The following is an 18002-nucleotide window of genomic DNA, read 5'->3' as shown; positions in this document are numbered from 1 at the left end:
AGAGTCCTCCCTTATGCAAGGGCCAAGCAGGGCTACTGCTGGAGGGTGTGCAGGCGAGGGACTGAGCGAGTGGCCACAGAAGCATCTGTGCTCCACAGCGCTGATCTCTCTGCAGATCAGCCCAGCCCCGGAGGAGGAGAATTAGGGAGGGGGGGTATCCTCCAAGCAGGGCAGGGGTCGGGCGTTTACCCCTCCCCAGTAACACCCCCCCCCCACTCTCCAACACACACAGAGAAATTCTGGGGTCAGACCTCAAACCTCCTTGGCTGCCTGCACCGCGGGCACCCCCTGCCAAAATGCAAGACCAGCTTCCTCCCGCAGGCTGAGCGGAAAGGGGGAAAGGTCGAATCTTAAAACCCGGGCTTGACCGGCGCCAGGCAGGACCTGGGGAAACTCCGACCAGACCCCGTCCAAACCGAGGTCGGCCTGGGCCCCTCTTGTGCCAGGTGGGAAACTGAGCCCAGTGCGGAAAAGTGCGCCGAGGCCAGGCCGGGACTCGCGGCTGCTTCGCCTGCGTGCGGCCCGGCCCCCCTTTCGCCCGCGCAGTCCCGGGGCGCGTTCCCCGGCCTCGGACCCCGGCGGCGACCCGCGCCGACCTCTGCCTGCGCCCGGAGAGGGGCCCAGACCCCTAGCCGGCAGGACTGCGCGCTGCCCCTCCCCGCGGGTCCAAGCGAGCGCCTCGCTTCCCCTCCCCCCTTCCCGCCTCCCCGGCCCGTGTCCCCGCCTTCCCCGCGGGCGACGAGCGGCGGCGGCGGCGGCGGCGGCGGGAGCAGCCCGGACCTTGCGCGGCGCGATGTAGCGAACCAGCGGGGACCGGAGCTGCGCTCACAGCCGGAGACGCAGCTGGATCCGCGGCCCCAGCCGAAGTCGAAACCTCAGCCGGAGTCCGTGGCGAGCGAGCCCGGAGCCGACCAGCCGTACACGCAGCGCAACCCGCGTGGGGTAAGAGTCGTTGGGCTAGGGGCGCTGGGTCGCCGCGGTGTTGGGGCGCAGGGAGGCGGTGGCGGATTCCGCACTGTTTGCTCCAGGCGTTTGTGGGGTCCAGCCGGTGGCGCGGGACTGAGCGCACCGCGCGGAAGGCCAGGCGCCATCGAGGCAGCGCGAGGACTCGTTCCTGAGCCCAGCTCACGGTCCCAGCTGCCGTCGCGGAGCGCTGCCTCGCCAACTCGGTGGTCCCACCCCATGCGTCGGCTCCGGGCACCCCAAGAGAGCAGCAGCCTTGGGGGCGCGGGCCCCAGCCCTGCGAAGGGCACAGCCCTGGACGCCCTTCGCAGCCCCTCGACGAGGCGCAGGCCTCTGGGGACCTCTAGGAGAAAGGGCAGGCTAGAGGGGCGCCCGCCGCTTCCCGATGCGCCGCGGAATGGGGGCCCCAGCACGAGCGAAACCGCTGGCCCCTCTGCACGCCCAGGGACTTGAGCCGCAGCTTCGCGTCAAGAGGGTATTTTTTCTAAACGATACCGCTTCATTCGTTGGTTCGTTGGTTCCTTCGGGCAGTTATGCAGCAGAAAAGCAACAGACATCGGCCGGAGCCCCGGCTCTCTTCGCCGAGGACCCCGACGCCCCGCCGCCATGCTCCGAGGCGCCCCCAGCCCACGGCGGCCTGCCCTCGCCCGCAAGGGTCGGGCTTTTCCTTACCCAGACAGAAACCAGAAATGCTCTTCGCAAACTCCAATAAAGACATTCCCGCGGCTTCTCCGGGGTTTGGTTGTTGACGCAGGGTTCCCGAGCACACAGCCGCTTCTCTAGAACCGGGTCTTGGAATTCTGAAATTGACCAGCCTCCTAAATCTGAGCCACCAGAGGTGGTCAAGCGAGGACCCCGAGGCCAGAATGGCAGAAATGGGAACCCCAGGCTGGAATCCTGGTTCCAAGGTGTTCTGATTTAGGAATTCCCTGAATCTAAAAATATTTGAGCCCACTTTTCTGAGAATCTAAGGCTTGGGTACTCTTTTGGCATCCCAGTGGCCTCTGGAGCCAATCGGGGGCCAGAGGAAGGAAGTCCCAGGTTGCTGTCCACTTGGCCAAAGACACAGGTCTAGGGTAGTGGCTAAAGCTACAGGCTGCAGAGGCGGCCCGGGAGGGGGACTGGCCGGCTCCCTCCCCTTTGCTCATACTGCTTGGAACTCTTCATCTCTGCTCAGAAAAGGAAAATAGGTGGACGGGGGCATGGAGACCAGGCTGCCAGGACTCTGGGCTGTGCCCTTCGCTCAAGAAAGCAGCTCCTGGGAAGGGGAGGCTGTGGTGACGGCATAAGCTGGCCCTCTGCTCCCCAGTTGTGCGACCAGCCCCTGCCACTTGCCCAGCCTTCTCTGCCCCTCAGCTCAGCCATTCTCGGGAACCAGAGAACGACCAGGGAGTGGACTCGGGGGAGCCATGAGGCCAGCCCTGCCAGCTTCTGCCAGAGTCCCGAGTTCCATGCTCCCATAGGCACCCCACTCGGCCATCCTGCCTGAGTACATCCCAAGTCTCCGCACCAGGACAAGCTGGGGAAGCCCAGATAACAAGGAGGCTCAGGCTAGGGTCCTTGGAAGCCTAGAGAATCCAGTGAGAAGGTTCCCAGCCCCTACCTGAGCACCCCTTTCCCCCTTCACCCAGTCATTGCTTGTATTCAAAGAAACAAGAGCTTTTATTGGGGGGGGGTAGAGCAGACAGAAGGAGGTAGGTGGTCCCAGATGCACTCCCAAAACTGGGTTTTCTAGTTTGAACTTCTCCACGGCCTAAGAGGCTTAGGGTTGGAATGTCCCAGAGAGTCATGGATGGCCTCGAGGGCAAGCCACGGCACATTCCTTCCCTTTTCCTAAAATCCCTTGATTCTAGTGCAAAGATTAGGGCAGGGTACCCCCCCCCATCAGTGTGTGGAAGGATGCCCTCCATGAGGGCCCTCCAACCACTCTTCCCAAACAAAATTGCTAAACCATTCTTGGGCACAAAATCTGTTTTGAGCGAGCCCAGCCTCAGGAAAGGTCCCTATGGTGACTACTTCAAACCCTACAACAGCCTAGGCTCCTCCGCTCAACCCAGCCAGGACTCTAAGCCTCCAAATTTCCTGAAAGTCATAGAATCATTGCTAGCTCTGCGTGGCCTGGAGGGGTGGGGAATAGGGCGCATGGTTCCAGCTCCCATAAGCCCCCTTCCCTCCTCTCCCCCGCCCCCATCTGCCAAGTAAGATGGAAGCTGAAGCAGCAGGTAGGAATCGCGGCGTCCCACGTCAGACATGGAGACTGGGGCACAGTGCAGGCCAAGCCTTGCCCAAGGTCAGACGGCAGAGCAGGGAGAACACTGAACCCCTGCTTTTACTCCTGAAAGAGAGCTGCGTCCTGTCCCGTGTGTGTGATGTGTGGCTGGGAGTGTGCTCGAAGCCCCTTCCCTGCCTGGGACAGGGCCCGGCAGAGGGTGAGGCTGGGGAAGAAAAGAAAGTGCCCATGTTCCTTCTCCAGCCAACGCCCGCAGGCCAGGGTGTCCTCACGATCAATCACCCCTTCCTTACCTCCTGCTCATTCAGCACTGCCCGTGGCGGGGGGCCAGGGGTGGCATCAGAACAGATTCCCTTGGACAGTCCCTACTTGTTTCAGCCCCTCTTTAGAGCTCCGAGCCCCTGGGGACATGGAGCTTCATCCGCAATAGTCTGAGGGCCTTCCCGTCCATCCAACAGCAGGCATCAAGATTTCCAAATAGAGGGACTACTGTGACTGCCTAGAACACTGCCAGAGGCTTGGGTTCAGAGGAGCACACAGCAGGTGCTCAATAACTGCATTCAATGCATCAACGGTGAGGGAGGCGAACCCCTCAGACAGACCAGCTAGAGCTGCAGAGTCACAGAATGGTCTCTGTCCGTGGAAGATGTGACTCTTTGCGCCCCGTGGACAGTGGAAGGCTAGGGCTCTCAGCCTCTGGACGCCTATCGGTCCGCCATCTATTCCATGTCACCACCCCGGAGGGCACTGTGCTTCCCACCTTGGCCTGACAACTGGCAGCCTTAGAACACACCTCCTGTCCCCTCCCAGCCCGATTTGGTGCTGAGCAGTGTTCTGGGACCCAGAGGCCTGACTGTGGGTGCACCCATGTGACTATATGCGGCACCCCACGGGTGGGTGTAGTGAGTACGTGTGCGTCTGTGTGTGCAGCACTCCTATGTGGTATATGCTAGATGTGCGCATGCTCCCGAGTCCTCGCCGGTGCCCGGGCAGGCTGGGTCACACGCTGTTTTTGAAAAGAGTTACCTGCTGCTGCAGGAGGTGCAACCAAGAAATGTGGTAAAAGATGGGGCTGAGGGCAAATGCTGGGCATCCATCCTTCCCAGGTCCCCCTCCTGCCATCCTCCCTCCCCCCCACACACACCCCCAAGACTATTTTCATCCTATGGGGTCTCAACTTAGAGAAACTCACCTCTAGGAGAAAAGGGCAGGAGTTGCTGAGCCTCCCCAACTCAAATCCCTGAGGTACATCCTCTCTCTGGCCTCAGACCCAGATTCTGCCCCTGCGGTCACAGGCACCCAGAGAGAGGTGTGCCAGCCCTAAGGAGCTGTGCTTTCTCGCAGGGCCCAGAGCTGGGGACCTCGGGCTAAGGCTGAGGGAGTGAGAGGCAGGCCTGTTTCCACCCTGCACCCACCCGACCCCAGCAATCCTCACCCAACAACTCAGCCTGAGGCTGTGGGTCTCCTTCTGATGAGGAGCCAGGGTGAGGGCTGGAAGGCAGTGCTTGCAGAACATCCCAGATCCTCACAGTCTGCACAGTCAGTCCCAAGCAGAGATCCCCAGGAAGAGATGGGGGGATGCACCGGGCCCTGGGGTGGGGCACAGGGCCTGGAGAGTAAGGCAGTGCTTCTCCACCAGGTTGCTGCCCTGCCCAGCGCTGCTTCTATCTGATGGAGTTGGTCAGCAGATGACGGGCAGAGGGCAGCCTGGGGTCCAGCTGTGGCCAGAGGAACAGGTCAGGGTTGCACCCTCCCACCCTAGCCGCCCTCTATTTGCTTGAGACTCTGAGGTCTCAGGGCCGGTTAACAATTGTTCAGCAAAATCCTTCAACAAACTTCACTGAAGTAGGAGGACTCCAGAAGGGGGTCATTCTTAGGGGTGGGGAGGGCATCGGCTGTGCCTGCCCCCATGGAGGCCCCACTGAGCTGAGCTCAGCTACCTCTGTATGAGAGAGAGCCTCAAAGGCGGTCGGCTTCCTGGCCTGGCGACCCAGGGCTGGGAAACTTCAGGCACCTGGCCTGCATGCAAGGCCAGGTGCCTGCAGCTCTGGGAAGCCACAGCAGAGGCCCCAGATGGCTGCAAACCTGCCCTGAAGGGGGCAGAAGCCAACCCCCTGGCTGCCAAGGCCCGGGCCTGGCTGATTTGGCCAGATTGGCACAAAACAAGGGGAGAGAGCCCTACAGAAGAGGCTGTGGGGCCTGGCGGGGCTCTTGGGGTCTCCTGCTGCACTCGCCAGAGGCCTGGAGCCAACAGAAACGTTTCGTCTGATTAGGAGCCATCAGTTCTATCCCAATCCCGGAAAATTGACTGCGGTGCAGAGGGGGAGGCCAGAGAAGCAGCCTTGGAGGACAGGGTCCAAGCTAATTAGGAGGCAGCATCCGGGGGCCCATTAGAACACAGACTGCTGTCACTGGGCCGGGCTCAGGTCCCGGGAGAAGAGGCCGAGCAAGAAGGGGCCGGCGGCCCCTCGACGGGGACGCCGCTGGGAGCTGCCGGAACGGGCCCCGGGCTCTGCCCCCGCCCGCTCCGTGCGATCCTGCTCAGGGAACATTCTCTCATCCTGGGCTGTTCTCGCCGGAGGCGGGGGGGGGGGGGGGGGGGGGGGGGGGGGGCCGGGGACTTCGAGGCGGCCCAGACAGCAGTTGATTCTGAGCAAAACAAGTCATCTGGGGCTTGAGGTGGGCACGAGCCACGCGGGACTTGGAGGCCAGATGCGTTTCTTTTGTGCGGCCGAGGGAGAAGTCGGTGTGTCAACGGGGAAGGAGGGAGCGGCGCGGCGAGGCCGCGGGGGGGGGGGGGGGGGGGCGGGGGGGGGGGGGGAGGGGGGCTGCAGAGGGGGAGGGCACCGGCTCGGGAGGGCGGGCGGCTCGGGGCTGGATTCCGCCCGCGCTCCCTCGCTCGCCGGCTCCCTCCCTCCCCAGCCCCCTCCCACCCAGGCCCACCCCACCCACCACCCCTGGCGCAGGGACTGCTGGAACCTGGCGGTGCGCGCTGTCGCTTTAAGACAGCCTCTGCCGGCGACGTCCGGAGCCTTAGAAACCGGCCCCGAATCGCGAGCCGGAGCCGGGGCCGGGCGGGCGGTAGAGGCCCGAGCGGCGGGAGCGCAGCGCGGAGCGCGAAGCCGGGCATCCGGTCGCGAGAAACCGCTGCCGCTGCCGCCCGCCTGGCCCCGCAGCCCCGGGCGGTCCATGGGGCGGGCGCGGCGTCGTTGCGGGCACGGGCAGCCCTGGGGGGCAGCCCCTTAGGCGCTGTGCTCTTGTCCCCGCAGGTCGCAGCCAGGGCGGCCGGGCGCGCCCAGCCCCAGCCCCGGCCCCTGGAGCGCCCGCCGCGGTCCCCGCCTCCATGGACGCCTTCAAGGGGGGCATGAGCCTGGAGCGGCTGCCGGAGGGACTCCGGCCGCCGCCGCCGCCGCACGACATGGGGCCTGCCTTCCACCTGGCCCGCGCCGCCGACCCCCGCGAGCCGCTCGAGAACTCCGCCAGCGAGTCGTCCGACACGGAACTGCCAGGTAAGCGCGGCTCCCCGCGGGGCGCGCACCGAGCCGAGCTGGGCGCACGGAGCGGGGAGCAGGGCCTGGAGCCCGCGCCGCGTAGTCGGGCTCCCTCTACACCCAGGAGCGTCAGGACCTTTTCTTTTCTCGTTCTCGGACTGAGGGTGAACGCGGAAATTTACACGCTTTATAAAACGAAAATCAGAGCTTTACTTCCACCCGGTCCCCACGCGCCAAGAGACCGGCAGATGCACAAACCTACAACGGGAGGGTCGGACTGACAGCCCCTCTTGTTAAGAAGCAAAGAGAACAGGAAAATAAAATTCGGTTTGCGCAGCTGGGTGCCCAGGGGCCGCTCAGACCGCAGGAGAGGAGTAGATCGAGAAAGGAATGGGGCGGCGGATGAGAGAAAGTGCCCAGAGAGAGATGGGGGCACACACCCCGACAGGCGGGGGGCGACAGACTGAGAGGGAGAAATCGAAGAGAAGGGGTGGCGGGAAAAGCCAGAAAACAAACGGGGGGGGCGGTGGACAACCTCAAGTAAAAAGAAGACAGGACAGCGAGGGCGATTGGGCCAAGGGGCGAGGCTCGGCTTCAGGCAGGACTCCCTCAGTGAGGGAGCCCGGCCCCACGTGCGCCGCGGGGCCCGGGAGCCGCCAGGCCGCCCAGCCAGGGCCCTGACTCTGCTCGGGCACGTCTCCGTCCGCGGTGCCTTTTTGTCCGAGCTCAAGCTTTTTTCCCCCAGGCTGGCCGCGAGCTGGGCCGGCGGGTGGACGGTGCGGGCAGCAGCGCGGCTAGTCCTCGGCCGGGCCGGGCCTCCGGGGTCTCGGTTTGGCTCGCGGGCTCACCGTCCCAACTCGGCGCTGCGGCAGAGCTCCCTTCTCCCCGGGCGCCTCTGCAGCGTTCATTTCTTAATCCACCGCCGAGTGTTTCTCTACGCGCTTTTAATCTCTATTTGTTTCTGTTTTGCATCCCTAAGTGACTTTTCTCGGAGAGGGTCTGTTTGCTTGGCTAAAAAACAATCAACGCTGAACTGTACTTTTGTTTTGCAAAAGTTTTAAGCGTGGCCTTTGGTTGGTTTTTACTTTTAAAACCCAGAGAAATATGCAGCGGTAGAGTGCTCTTTTAAAACCGAATCTATGAGGACATATTTAAAATGCTAACTGGAATTTTCGATATAGAAAGAATTACTACACTAGACATATTTCTCTGGAATTTAAAAATCTCTACAGGCAACATTATTCTTGGGGAGATTTTTTAAAAGTCAATCCAAAATGGCGCGTTTCTCCGGGATTTTTTTTTTTTCAAAATCCATTTGCAGTGGGGTTATTTTGATAATTTATCTAACTATAGTGTTGTATTTCCCCAGGACTTAAAAATTATCTCTAGAAAGGGCATTATTAGGAAGGGGTTAAAAAAAAATCTATCTACAACAGTACACTAAGTTTTTTTTTTTTAATCCCAGAGAAATAAATGTGTGTGTGTGCGCCTGGAGTTTATACGAGTACGGCACTGTATTTAGTTAGGGCTGTGTTTGCAGGGAGGTTTTTGCCTTCTTAATTTGCATTTGCTCTGTGTTCCTACCTGCCTAATTTTTTAAGAGTTTGTGAGCCTTTCCATGGTGTTAGGATAGAACTGCGTTTATCTTGGCTTCTATGTTTTGTTTTTAAATTTTATCTTTTTGTTTCAGTGTGTCTGTGACTGAATGTGTTTTACGTAGCTTGAAAGAGTGAAAGGCTAGAGCCTCAGGTCACCCAGACAGAGTCTGTCGGTCTGAGCTGCCGCCTGAAGGATTTTCTGGGCCTCTGGACTTGAGGCTTGGAGCAAAGGCTGAGAACACAGCTGTGTTGTGCCTGCCCAGTGTGGCTCCCACACAGCCCTGGGGAGAAGAAAGTGGGGTGGGGGCGGCAGGCCACGGCCCCTGCTCCCCCGACCCACTAGCTTCAGGCTGGAAAGATTTGATCCTAGTTCAGAAAAGCAGAGAGACACCCCCCCCAGATTTAGACCCCAAAGAGCCCTCAAATTTTCATACATTTGCGGGTGACACAGGCAGTGGGGCTTGAGCCTGAGCCCAGCTGCAAGAGCAGGCTCTGCCCAGCCAGGAGCCTAGGCCTGTGCCTCCAGTTCCTGGGCTCTGCTGGGCACGACCGACCAAAGGTGACTGCAGACCATCAGGCAGCCAGCAGGCTCTTTCCAGTGGGGACAGTTCTAGGGCCCCTGGCGGGAAGGGCCGCCAGCGCTGATGGCAGGCGCTTCGGTGGAGCCGGGACGGGGTGCAAACGAGCATAAGCCCAAGGTGACCGGAGCCTGTCCTGCCCGATTCAGAGAAGGAGCGCAGCGGGGATGTCAAGGGGCCGGAGGACAGCAGCGCAGGAGGCGCAGGCTGTGGCGGCGGGGAGGACCCGGCCAAGAAAAAGAAGCAGCGGCGGCAACGCACGCACTTCACAAGCCAGCAGTTGCAAGAGCTGGAGGCCACGTTCCAGAGGAACCGCTACCCCGACATGAGCATGCGGGAGGAGATCGCTGTGTGGACCAACCTCACCGAGCCGCGCGTGAGGGTGAGCGCAGCGTGCACGCCTAAGGCAACCCGCGCCCAGGGCTGCTGGCCACCTCTGCCGCAGTCCCCGCGCGCAGACTTTGTCTCTGTCCCACCACTCAGACCTGCTCCCTCCCTCCGCCGTTGAAGATGCCACTGTAGGCCCCGGGTGTCCCCCGCTGCCGCTAAGCCCTTGGGTGGGTGGTGCCCCTGGGCTGCTGCCGCCTGGTATCCTACCTGACCCTCGGGCTCTACTGCACCTTCGCCCCAAGATCTGTGGCCCCAGGGGGATTTCCCCTGCACTGCAGGGCCCAGGGCCCACTCGGATGTTACGGCCTTAGACTGCGCAGAGGACTCCCGCCTATGGGGACCTCGGAGCTGCTGGCGCCTTCCCCCGGAAAACGAAAGGGAAAGGCAGGCCTTGCCTGGCCACCTGGCAGAGGCCTGAAGGGTACCTAGGCTTGGAGGCTCAGAACCTCCTGGGGCAGTGATCCCAACCACAGCCTGCTTCTCCAGAACCTCAGCGTAGTCCCCACCTGACTCGTCTCCAGCCCCGTCAGCCAGTGAGTAGCTGGACCCTTTCCCTGTTGCCCCTTCCTGTACGGCTGGGGTCAGGTGAAGGAGGAGCAGCTCTGGTGGAAGAGTGACCCTCAGGCTGAGCCCTTTTGGAGATGTAAGATCTCTGACCCGTGACCAGACTGCACCCTCCCTCTCCTCGCCCTTTGGTTCTCAGTAAAGGCAAGAGCATAGAGGTTCTCTTGCCAGAGCAGCAAGAGAATCATTTCTCTGAGTACGCAAATATTTAATCAGATACTGGGAGGACATCCCAAGCCAGCCTAAAGTGCTACCTGGCCTGGTGACTCCCTGCTATAACCCAAACTCTTGCCCCTCCCGTCAGGCTGGCCAGCCCAGTGGGACTCAAGTGAAGACAGCACTCAGTAATCCAGAACTCACTAATCCTGCCCAGGTTTACGGTGGTAGGGGTGGTGTGGGGGTGGAATCAGGCAGTGTCAGTGCCGGGGATTGGAAAAGGCTGAGATGCGGGGGTCGGCAGCTAGCTCAGGAAAGTCAGCCCAGGGCTGGAGGAGGGCTTCAGAGGATAGAAGCATACAGTAGGAGGATAGGAGCGGTTGGGCAAGGACCAGGAGTTGGGAAAGAACAGGTTCTTACTAAATTTTGTGGGAGAGAGTGGAGGGGAGATTAGAGAGAAACTAGTAAGAAGTGAAAGGAAATTAAATATTTGCAAAGAAACATATGTGGCATATATTTAGGTGGCAGGAAAAATTAAATATTTAAGGGCAAAAGGATCAAATATTTGAGAAAAATAAAGAATCAACTATTTAAGAGAAACAGTGACGGTCAGATGTTTGGAAAGACAGGGGAAACTAAATATTGGGGGAAGAATCAAAAGGATCAAAAATGAGGGATAACGGAGAAGATGGACTGAGGGAAAAGAAAGCAGTTCAGATAGCGGGGTAGACCAAAAGAAAATAAACATTTGGGGCAGAAATGAGAATATCAAAGATTCCCAGTAAATATGGATACAGACTCTTTGAGGAATGAAATAATAGAATAAAGGGAGTCAGAAGATCCAATATTTCAGGGAAGAAAAACACCTTTTGTATTGGAGGGAGAAGAAAAAGGATGGAATATTTAGGAGATAGACCGGGACCCCTTTAGGGGAGAAGGCCGGAGATGGACTGGTTGAGAGAGAAAGAAAGCAAACGAATATTCGCTGAAACAAAAGAGGATCGATCCATATTAGGAGAAGACATCAGATTTAACTTGGGGGAGTGGATATAGATCAGAAAAGGGGAAAGACGAAATGTTTTCTGGGGACAGGAAAGGAACCATTAAGGAGCGCGGCCCGCAGGGGCGGAAATAACGAAGAAAAGAGACGCTATTTGGAGAGACGGCAGCGGCGGCGGGCTCGGGGCGGAGGGGGCGGAGGGGGTGGAGGTGGAGGGGCCTTCCCGCCCTCGGCAGCCCTGACCCTTCTCCTGCCCCCTCCCCCAGGTCTGGTTCAAGAACCGGCGAGCCAAGTGGCGGAAGCGCGAGCGTAACCAGCAGCTGGACCTGTGCAAGGGCGGCTACGTGCCGCAGTTCAGCGGCCTGGTGCAGCCCTACGAGGACGTGTACGCCGCCGGCTACTCCTACAACAACTGGGCCGCCAAGAGCCTGGCTCCAGCGCCACTCTCCACCAAGAGCTTCACCTTCTTCAACTCCATGAGCCCGCTGTCCTCGCAGTCCATGTTCTCGGCACCCAGCTCCATCTCCTCCATGACCATGCCGTCCAGCATGGGCCCCGGCGCCGTGCCCGGCATGCCCAACTCGGGCCTCAACAACATCAACAACCTCACCGGCTCCTCGCTTAACTCGGCCATGTCACCGGGCGCCTGCCCGTACGGCACGCCCGCCTCGCCCTACAGCGTCTACCGGGACACGTGCAACTCGAGCCTGGCCAGCCTGCGGCTCAAGTCCAAGCAGCACTCGTCGTTCGGCTACGGCGGCCTGCAGGGCCCGGCCTCGGGCCTCAATGCGTGCCAGTACAACAGCTGACCGGCCCGCCAGGCCCCGCGGGCCCGCGGCCGGGGTTGGCGCCGGGGCGGGGGCGGCGCGGAGGACTTAGCCACGCCGCGGCCCCTGCGCCCGCGCAGCCCTCTCCTCCCCACCTCCCCACCTCCGGGCTGGTTGTGTGTTTGCTTTTTCTGGACCCCACTCTGCCCTCCCAAACCGGACGAAACAAAACGAAAAGACGTCGGAGAAAAGTGCTGCGAAAAAACGGATGAGTTGCAATTTCCCTCGGGATGGCGCGGGTGGTGTGTGTTCGCTCCCTCGGGCCGGGCGGGCCCGTCACGCGGAGGGGGCGCGGCGCGGGAGGCCGGCGGGCCGAGGAGGACGCCCTCGTAGCCCGCGTTCCCGCCGCGCTGGACCCGGGAGGAGCGGCCGCGCCTGCGAACTGGACGTGCGGAGCCCGCGCAGGCCGGCTTCGGCCCTGTAGGAACCGAGGCGCCCCCTCCAAGCTGGGCCCGGCCGAGCGTACCTTAGCTCGATTCGGATCCGAGTTGGAGCGGGCGCTGGGTCCGGGATGACGGCGCCCAGCCTGGGTTCGGGGACTCGCTGTGGAGCCGCACGCGGCCACGGCGCGCCCCGAGAGCCCTCGGCAGCCCCGAGCACCGGAGGCCTATTTTAAGGCTACGGAGCCCCAGCTGGCGGTGCGGACGTGGCGGGAGAATGGGGTGGGCTCGTCTCCGAGCCCCCCGGCCCCCCCCCCCCGCCCGCCCAAGTTTCGCCACAGGCCCAGACCCTCCTCTCCGCTCCCGGGCTAGGAGGTGGCCCCCTTGGCCCGGCGAAGAGCCCCCTCCTCACCGCCCGCGGTGCAAGTGTCGAGCCGGGAGAGCTCGGGGCGCGGCCAGCACCCCCCCCTGCGCCGCGCCCACTTTGCACACCGGCTCTCCGGCCCGCGCCCCTGTTTACAGCGTCCCTGTGTATGTCGGACTGACTGTATAGAATTATAAATCTGTCTATATCGACTTGTCCATGTACGTCTATTAAAACCATAGTACAAGCGTGCTAACCACTGCCGAGCCCCGACTGCTTCATTCCACTGAGGAGGGAGGCGGGTAGGAAGGGAACGGCGCCACCATGGGCCCTGTGGGGTAAGAGAGGAGCTCAGCGGCCGCCTCCTGGTGGAGTGGGAGGTGCTCTCTCTTCCCACCACAATTCCTGACCTGCTCAGCCCCACTCCGTGAGGGCCCCGTCCGGAGCTCTGAGCTCACCAGGGGCTCTCCGGCGGGACCGCTCAGCCTCGGCGCGGCGCTGTGCTCAGCGCCCTAGCCAGCACCCCCGCTTCCCCAGCTGCCGGACTCTGCAGGCTCTTCCCAAGCTGTGTCGGCGGGAACCCCCAAGCCCTCGGGGTGCTGTGTGGCCCTTGTCCACCCTGAGAGTTGTGGTGAGGGCCGCCCAGGGCCCCTTTAGTCCTGGAGTTGTCTTGTCTCCTGTGGGCCCAGGACTCCCACCTTGGAGCTCTACCCTAGCTGTTCCAGGAGGACTGAGGATGCAGGATCTGCCAGTGTCTAGCCAGGGCCTCCCTCAGCTATTCCCCCCACGGAAATCCCACTCAGGCTGTGCTGGAGAAAGTGTCCATGGCACAGAATGAACATCTCACTTCCCTTCCACCCCAAGGTATCAGAAGGAGGCTGAGGGCTCTTCCACCCTCCCAGGCTTTGGAAACGATGAACAAGACCAGCCTGTAAAGTGCCTGTAAAGATCTGCTTCCCTGAAGTCAGTCACTTCCAGTGGCAAAACAGAATGTTTGCAGCTGAAGCGGGGGGAGGAAGGAGGGGTTGGTATTCTGCTTCAGACTCACCTTGTGACTGGGATTGGCACTGCCCTGGAGCCGGACCCCCGGCAAGCCCTAGATGTAAGTGGGGCACAGCCATGGGCTTAATCACCAGCTGATAGCTGGAGAGCCCTGTGCACACATTCTCAAACCAGGTCAACACTGCCTCTGAGGGCAGGAGTGTTGTCCCTATTACACAGGTGATGGAACCGAGACTTCACCATGCTCTGCGACTGGGCCAGGGTCACAGGGGAGTCAACAGTCTTTATATTCCAAAGCATCTTTCCACCGATCTTCCCACATTTAGATGAGGAGTGAGGAAGGGTCCTTCCTGGAGGATGGCCCAGCCATCCTGTAGGACTTACAGGACTGCTGGAGGACTTACAGTGTGGGGTTCTGAGGACAGGGCCAGATATACAGGCCAGGGGAGGGAGGTGGGGGGAGGGAAGGCCAGGGCAGGGGGCTGGAGCCAGACCACCCCTCCCCCAACGGCTCCAGTCCAGAGCTCCGACCCCTCACTCTCTGGAAACCCCTCACTCTCTGGAAACATAAACACAATCACATCTGGACTCAAAGTGCCTCCCCCAGCCTCACACATCTGCCAAGGCCAGGGGGCCCTGGTCTCAGTTGAGGGCAGAAGGCAGGAGAGACCTAGGAGATGGGACTGGAGGAAAAAGGGAGGCAGAGAGTCCTCTCCTGAAAGTCAGGCCTGGCTTCAGGTGCCATGGCCGACAAGGGGCTCTGGTGGAGACTCAGTGTGGCTTTGGGGCCACAGATATAAGTGGCAGGGCAGAAGCAGTCCCAGAATGTCCCCATCACCCATCAAGGACCAGGGCCAACAAGGTGAGTGTAAGACCCTATTGTGGGGTTCCCCCAGCTCCTCTGACCCGGCTGTTCTGTGGCTGCAGATAGGAGTGGTAGCACCCAGCCCTTCCCAGCTGTACCCGCCACGGGATCATCTCTGAAGGAAGGCTGAGGAATACAGGGGGGCTCTGAAAGGCCAATCCTCCGACAAAAGGCAAAAAGCCCTCGTCCTCCTCTGCCTAAAGACTGGGGAAGGAGTGTCATTCATTCACGCAACATTTGCTGTGCTCCTGCCCTTGGCGCTCGGGATTGAGCGCTGGGAAACGGACGGTCCCTGCTCTCATGGACAAGTAAACAAACACGTATATAATTACAAACTGGGCTGAGTGCTTTTGAAGAACAAGAACAGGGTGCTGTGAGTCAGAAAAAAATGAGAGGTCTGCCTCGAACAGGGTGCTCAGGCCAGGCTGTGCCACAGAGGCGGGTCTGTCTTGAGCGGTGAGCGCTCTCATTTCTTCCACCCATTCAGGGCCCGGGGCCCAGGGCGAAGCGTACACTCCTCACGGATCAGCCGCTTTACCTAAACGCCAACCCTAGGAGGAAGAGTTCTCATTATCCCCTTTCCCTGATGAGGTCCCTGAGGCTTAGAGAGGTCAGGTCACTTGGCCAAGGTCCACAGCAGAGAGTGATGGAGTGGATTCCAGCCCAGTCTGTGGCCGCTCTACCGTCTGCACTGGGCTGCCCCATGCCAAGCAACGCGGGCAACATGGTGGGGAGGGGGAGGAGTCTGGCCTGCAAGAGATGGTGATTTCTACTGGCTACCCGGGACTAACCCCAGGAAAGAGAAAAGCAGATTTGGTCCTTGCTTGGTGCTGAAAGCCCCAAAGGGCTGCTGCAGGTTTAGAGCAGTTACGAATTAGAAACAGGCGGGCCTGAGGAGGGTGCCCAGCACTTGGTTGCAGGCACTATGGGGCACCAAAGGAAAGTGCACAACCACCAGAGTCCCCGGTCACTGAGAGGAACCGTAGCTGGAGGATCTGCCTTGGAGGGGGCACTGCCCCGGGAGTCCAGGCCCGGGACGTGGCTGTGTGCCGTCCTTCAGCGTTGCCTGCCTGAGCCTGCTGCTCCCTGTGACAATGGAGCAGGGCCTCAGTCACGAGACAGGAAGGATGGTTCGTGCCCACCGACCTCCCCATCTCCAGGGCCTGTGACTCGGCTCTGGCATCCAGAGGAAGCTTCGCTGTGGTCTTTGAGAGCAAGGGTTTGAGTTCTGGCTCCACCTCTGAGTTGCCTTGGATAAGACACCATGTCTCTGAGCCTGTTTCCTCTTCCATAAAAGGGAATAACAATCCCTTCACACAGTTGTTTGAAGGATTAAAGGAGATAACACATCAGACATTAGTTGTGGGGCCGGCAGAGAGTTATTACTGATGGTGGTGGCAGTGTGGTTGTTAGTCTGCCTCTCCCCTTGGGGGCCCTGTCCCCCGCTTTCCACATTAGTAGGGCTTCTCTGAGTTTCTCAATGGGTCATTTCTGAAAATGTCCTTTGGAGCCCAACTTGGTTTTCCCTCCAGCTTTGCTGGGTGTCGTGGGTGTGAGTCCTGACTGACAGTCCCGCCGACTTGCCTTCCCCACTGCATCCCACCCAGGGACCCAATCCTGGACTTGGACCCTCGGGAACCCAGCCTGGTGTCCTAGCGCCAGGGCCTGGGAGGCCCTGAGGAACTGCTGTCCACTGGGCCTGGGGAGAGGCACACGGGCAGGCAGTACTCTGAGAGATGAGCCAGGGGAGCAGAGGGGGCACTCACCCCAGAATTCTCCTCTAAGGACTCCCTGCAACATGGAAAAAGGAGGCCTGGACACTTCTGTGTTCTCTCATCTTACTGATAGCTAACCTCAGCCCCTTACCAAGTGCCAGGCCCCGAGAAGCACTTGATAACAATTACAGTGCTCACTCCTCAGGGGAGGGAGGGGCCCCTTATCCTTACGCGGGAAGACACGGAGGCTGAGAGAGAATCAGCAGCTCACCCGTGATGCCACAGGGAATGAGGGACGGAGTTGGGACCCAGGTCCATGGTCCCCTCCACTGCACCGTACACTCTCTTGACATTTGTACTGGGTGGTGGCAGGGGGAGCGGGGGAAGGATAAACAATTATAATTCATGTCGATTCCTGTCAAGAAGCTGGGCTCAGGTGTGCTCTGGGAGGGAGAAAGAAAAGGCCCCAGGCCCCAGGATTTGCCTCCACTGAGCTCACTTGGCTATTGGGGGGGGGGGGGGGGGGGGAATAGCAGAGGGCACAGGTGACAGGGGGACTAAGGAAGCCCCCGAGATGAGCGCAGCAGAATGGAGTGGGCCGGTGAGGGCACAGAGCAGCTTTCTGGTAAAGGCAGGACCCTGGAACATCAACCATTAATTCCAAACTCCTGTCTCCTTCAGTACTACAAACTTCTCATTTCCTAGATGCGTGTTTCCAGTCTGCTTCCCTCTGGAAGCCCTCCTAGGGTCCTCCCAGCCCTTGCTGGCCTGGCCCCTTGCCCGTCTCACCACCCCACGCTTCACAGGCCTGTGTTGCCTTCGCAGGGCCCTGGACCTGGCCTCCCAGTAGGTTGGTGCTGCCCAGAGCAGGTGTCCATCTACTGAGTGGCTATAGGAACTTCAGGACACTCAGCCACCAGAGCCCAGCCAGGCTTGGGGTGGGGCGGGGGGAGGGGTGGGCTGTGACCCAGGGCAGAGAGACGCTGCAGAGGAGCAGGTCAGGGTGCAGGAAGCTGTGTCGGGAAGGGGGTGGAGGAAAGCTCGCTCTGGCTCTCTCCGTCCTGTGGCCACATCTCACCCGGCACTATCCCCTGCTGTGCACCGGACATATTTTATTTCTCTTCTTCATCTCATTTTATAGATGAGGAAGCTGAAGCTCAAGCACGTCACATAACCTGTCCAAGGGCACACAGCTTTTAGGGACTCGGGTCCCCGCCGGACCACAGAGCCCACAGCCCTCGCTAGTGTGGACACAGCCTCCTGGGGGCAGGGCACTGGCAGCTGGGCAGGGGGCTGCCGTCACAAAGTCAGCATGCCCAGGCAAACAGGTGTGGACCGCAGCGCCTGGAGAAGCGTCCGCACACAGTCACGCTCGAGAAACATTTGCTGAATAAAAGAACTGAAGGGCTGCCTTCCCTTACCCCTCCCTCCATGAAACAGATCTTGGCCCTTTCTCCCTCTCCCTGCTCCTTTCTCTCCTCTCTCTTGTTTCTTTCCTTCCTCCACACACACTTATTCCTCATTCTCAGCACAGGCAGCTCTGGGCACTGCTTTTAAAGGTGACTCAATGGGGCGCCTGGGTGGCTCAGTCGTTAAGCGCCTGCCTTCGGCTCAGGTCATGATCCCGGGGTCCTGGAATCGAGCCCCGCATGGGGCTCCCTGCTCAGCGGGAAGCCTGCTTCTCCCTCTCCCACTCCCCCTACTTGTGTTCCTGCTCTCGCTCTCTCTCTCTCTCTGTCAAATAAATAAATAAAATCTTTAAAAAAATTAAAAAATAAAATACATAAAGGTGAATCAACAGGGGCGCCTGGGTGGCGTGGTCAGTTAAGCATCCGACTCTTGGTTTCGGCTCAGGTCGTGATCTTGGCGCCCTGAGATG

General features: G+C 60.2%; 1 protein-coding gene across 1 annotated transcript; it reads left to right on the top strand.

Moving 5' to 3' along the window:
• The first annotated feature begins 820 nt into the window (after positions 1-820).
• Positions 821-12688, top strand: PITX1 (paired like homeodomain 1). The gene is made up of 4 exons (XM_025861013.2): positions 821-942; positions 6463-6702; positions 9010-9242; positions 11237-12688. The coding sequence occupies exons 2-4, from the start codon at positions 6537-6539 to the stop codon at positions 11777-11779; spliced, it is 942 nt and encodes a 313-aa protein (XP_025716798.1). The 5' UTR covers positions 821-942; positions 6463-6536; the 3' UTR covers positions 11780-12688.
• The last annotated feature ends 5314 nt before the right edge of the window (positions 12689-18002 follow it).

Source organism: Callorhinus ursinus, unplaced genomic scaffold, assembly GCF_003265705.2.
Source record: "Callorhinus ursinus isolate GAN/ISIS: 27379988/994484 unplaced genomic scaffold, GSC_fseal_2.0 scaffold30, whole genome shotgun sequence".
Lineage (NCBI taxonomy): Eukaryota > Metazoa > Chordata > Mammalia > Carnivora > Otariidae > Callorhinus > Callorhinus ursinus.
The sequence above is the reverse complement of the archived record's forward strand: the minus strand, read 5'-3'. Positions and strand labels throughout refer to the sequence as shown.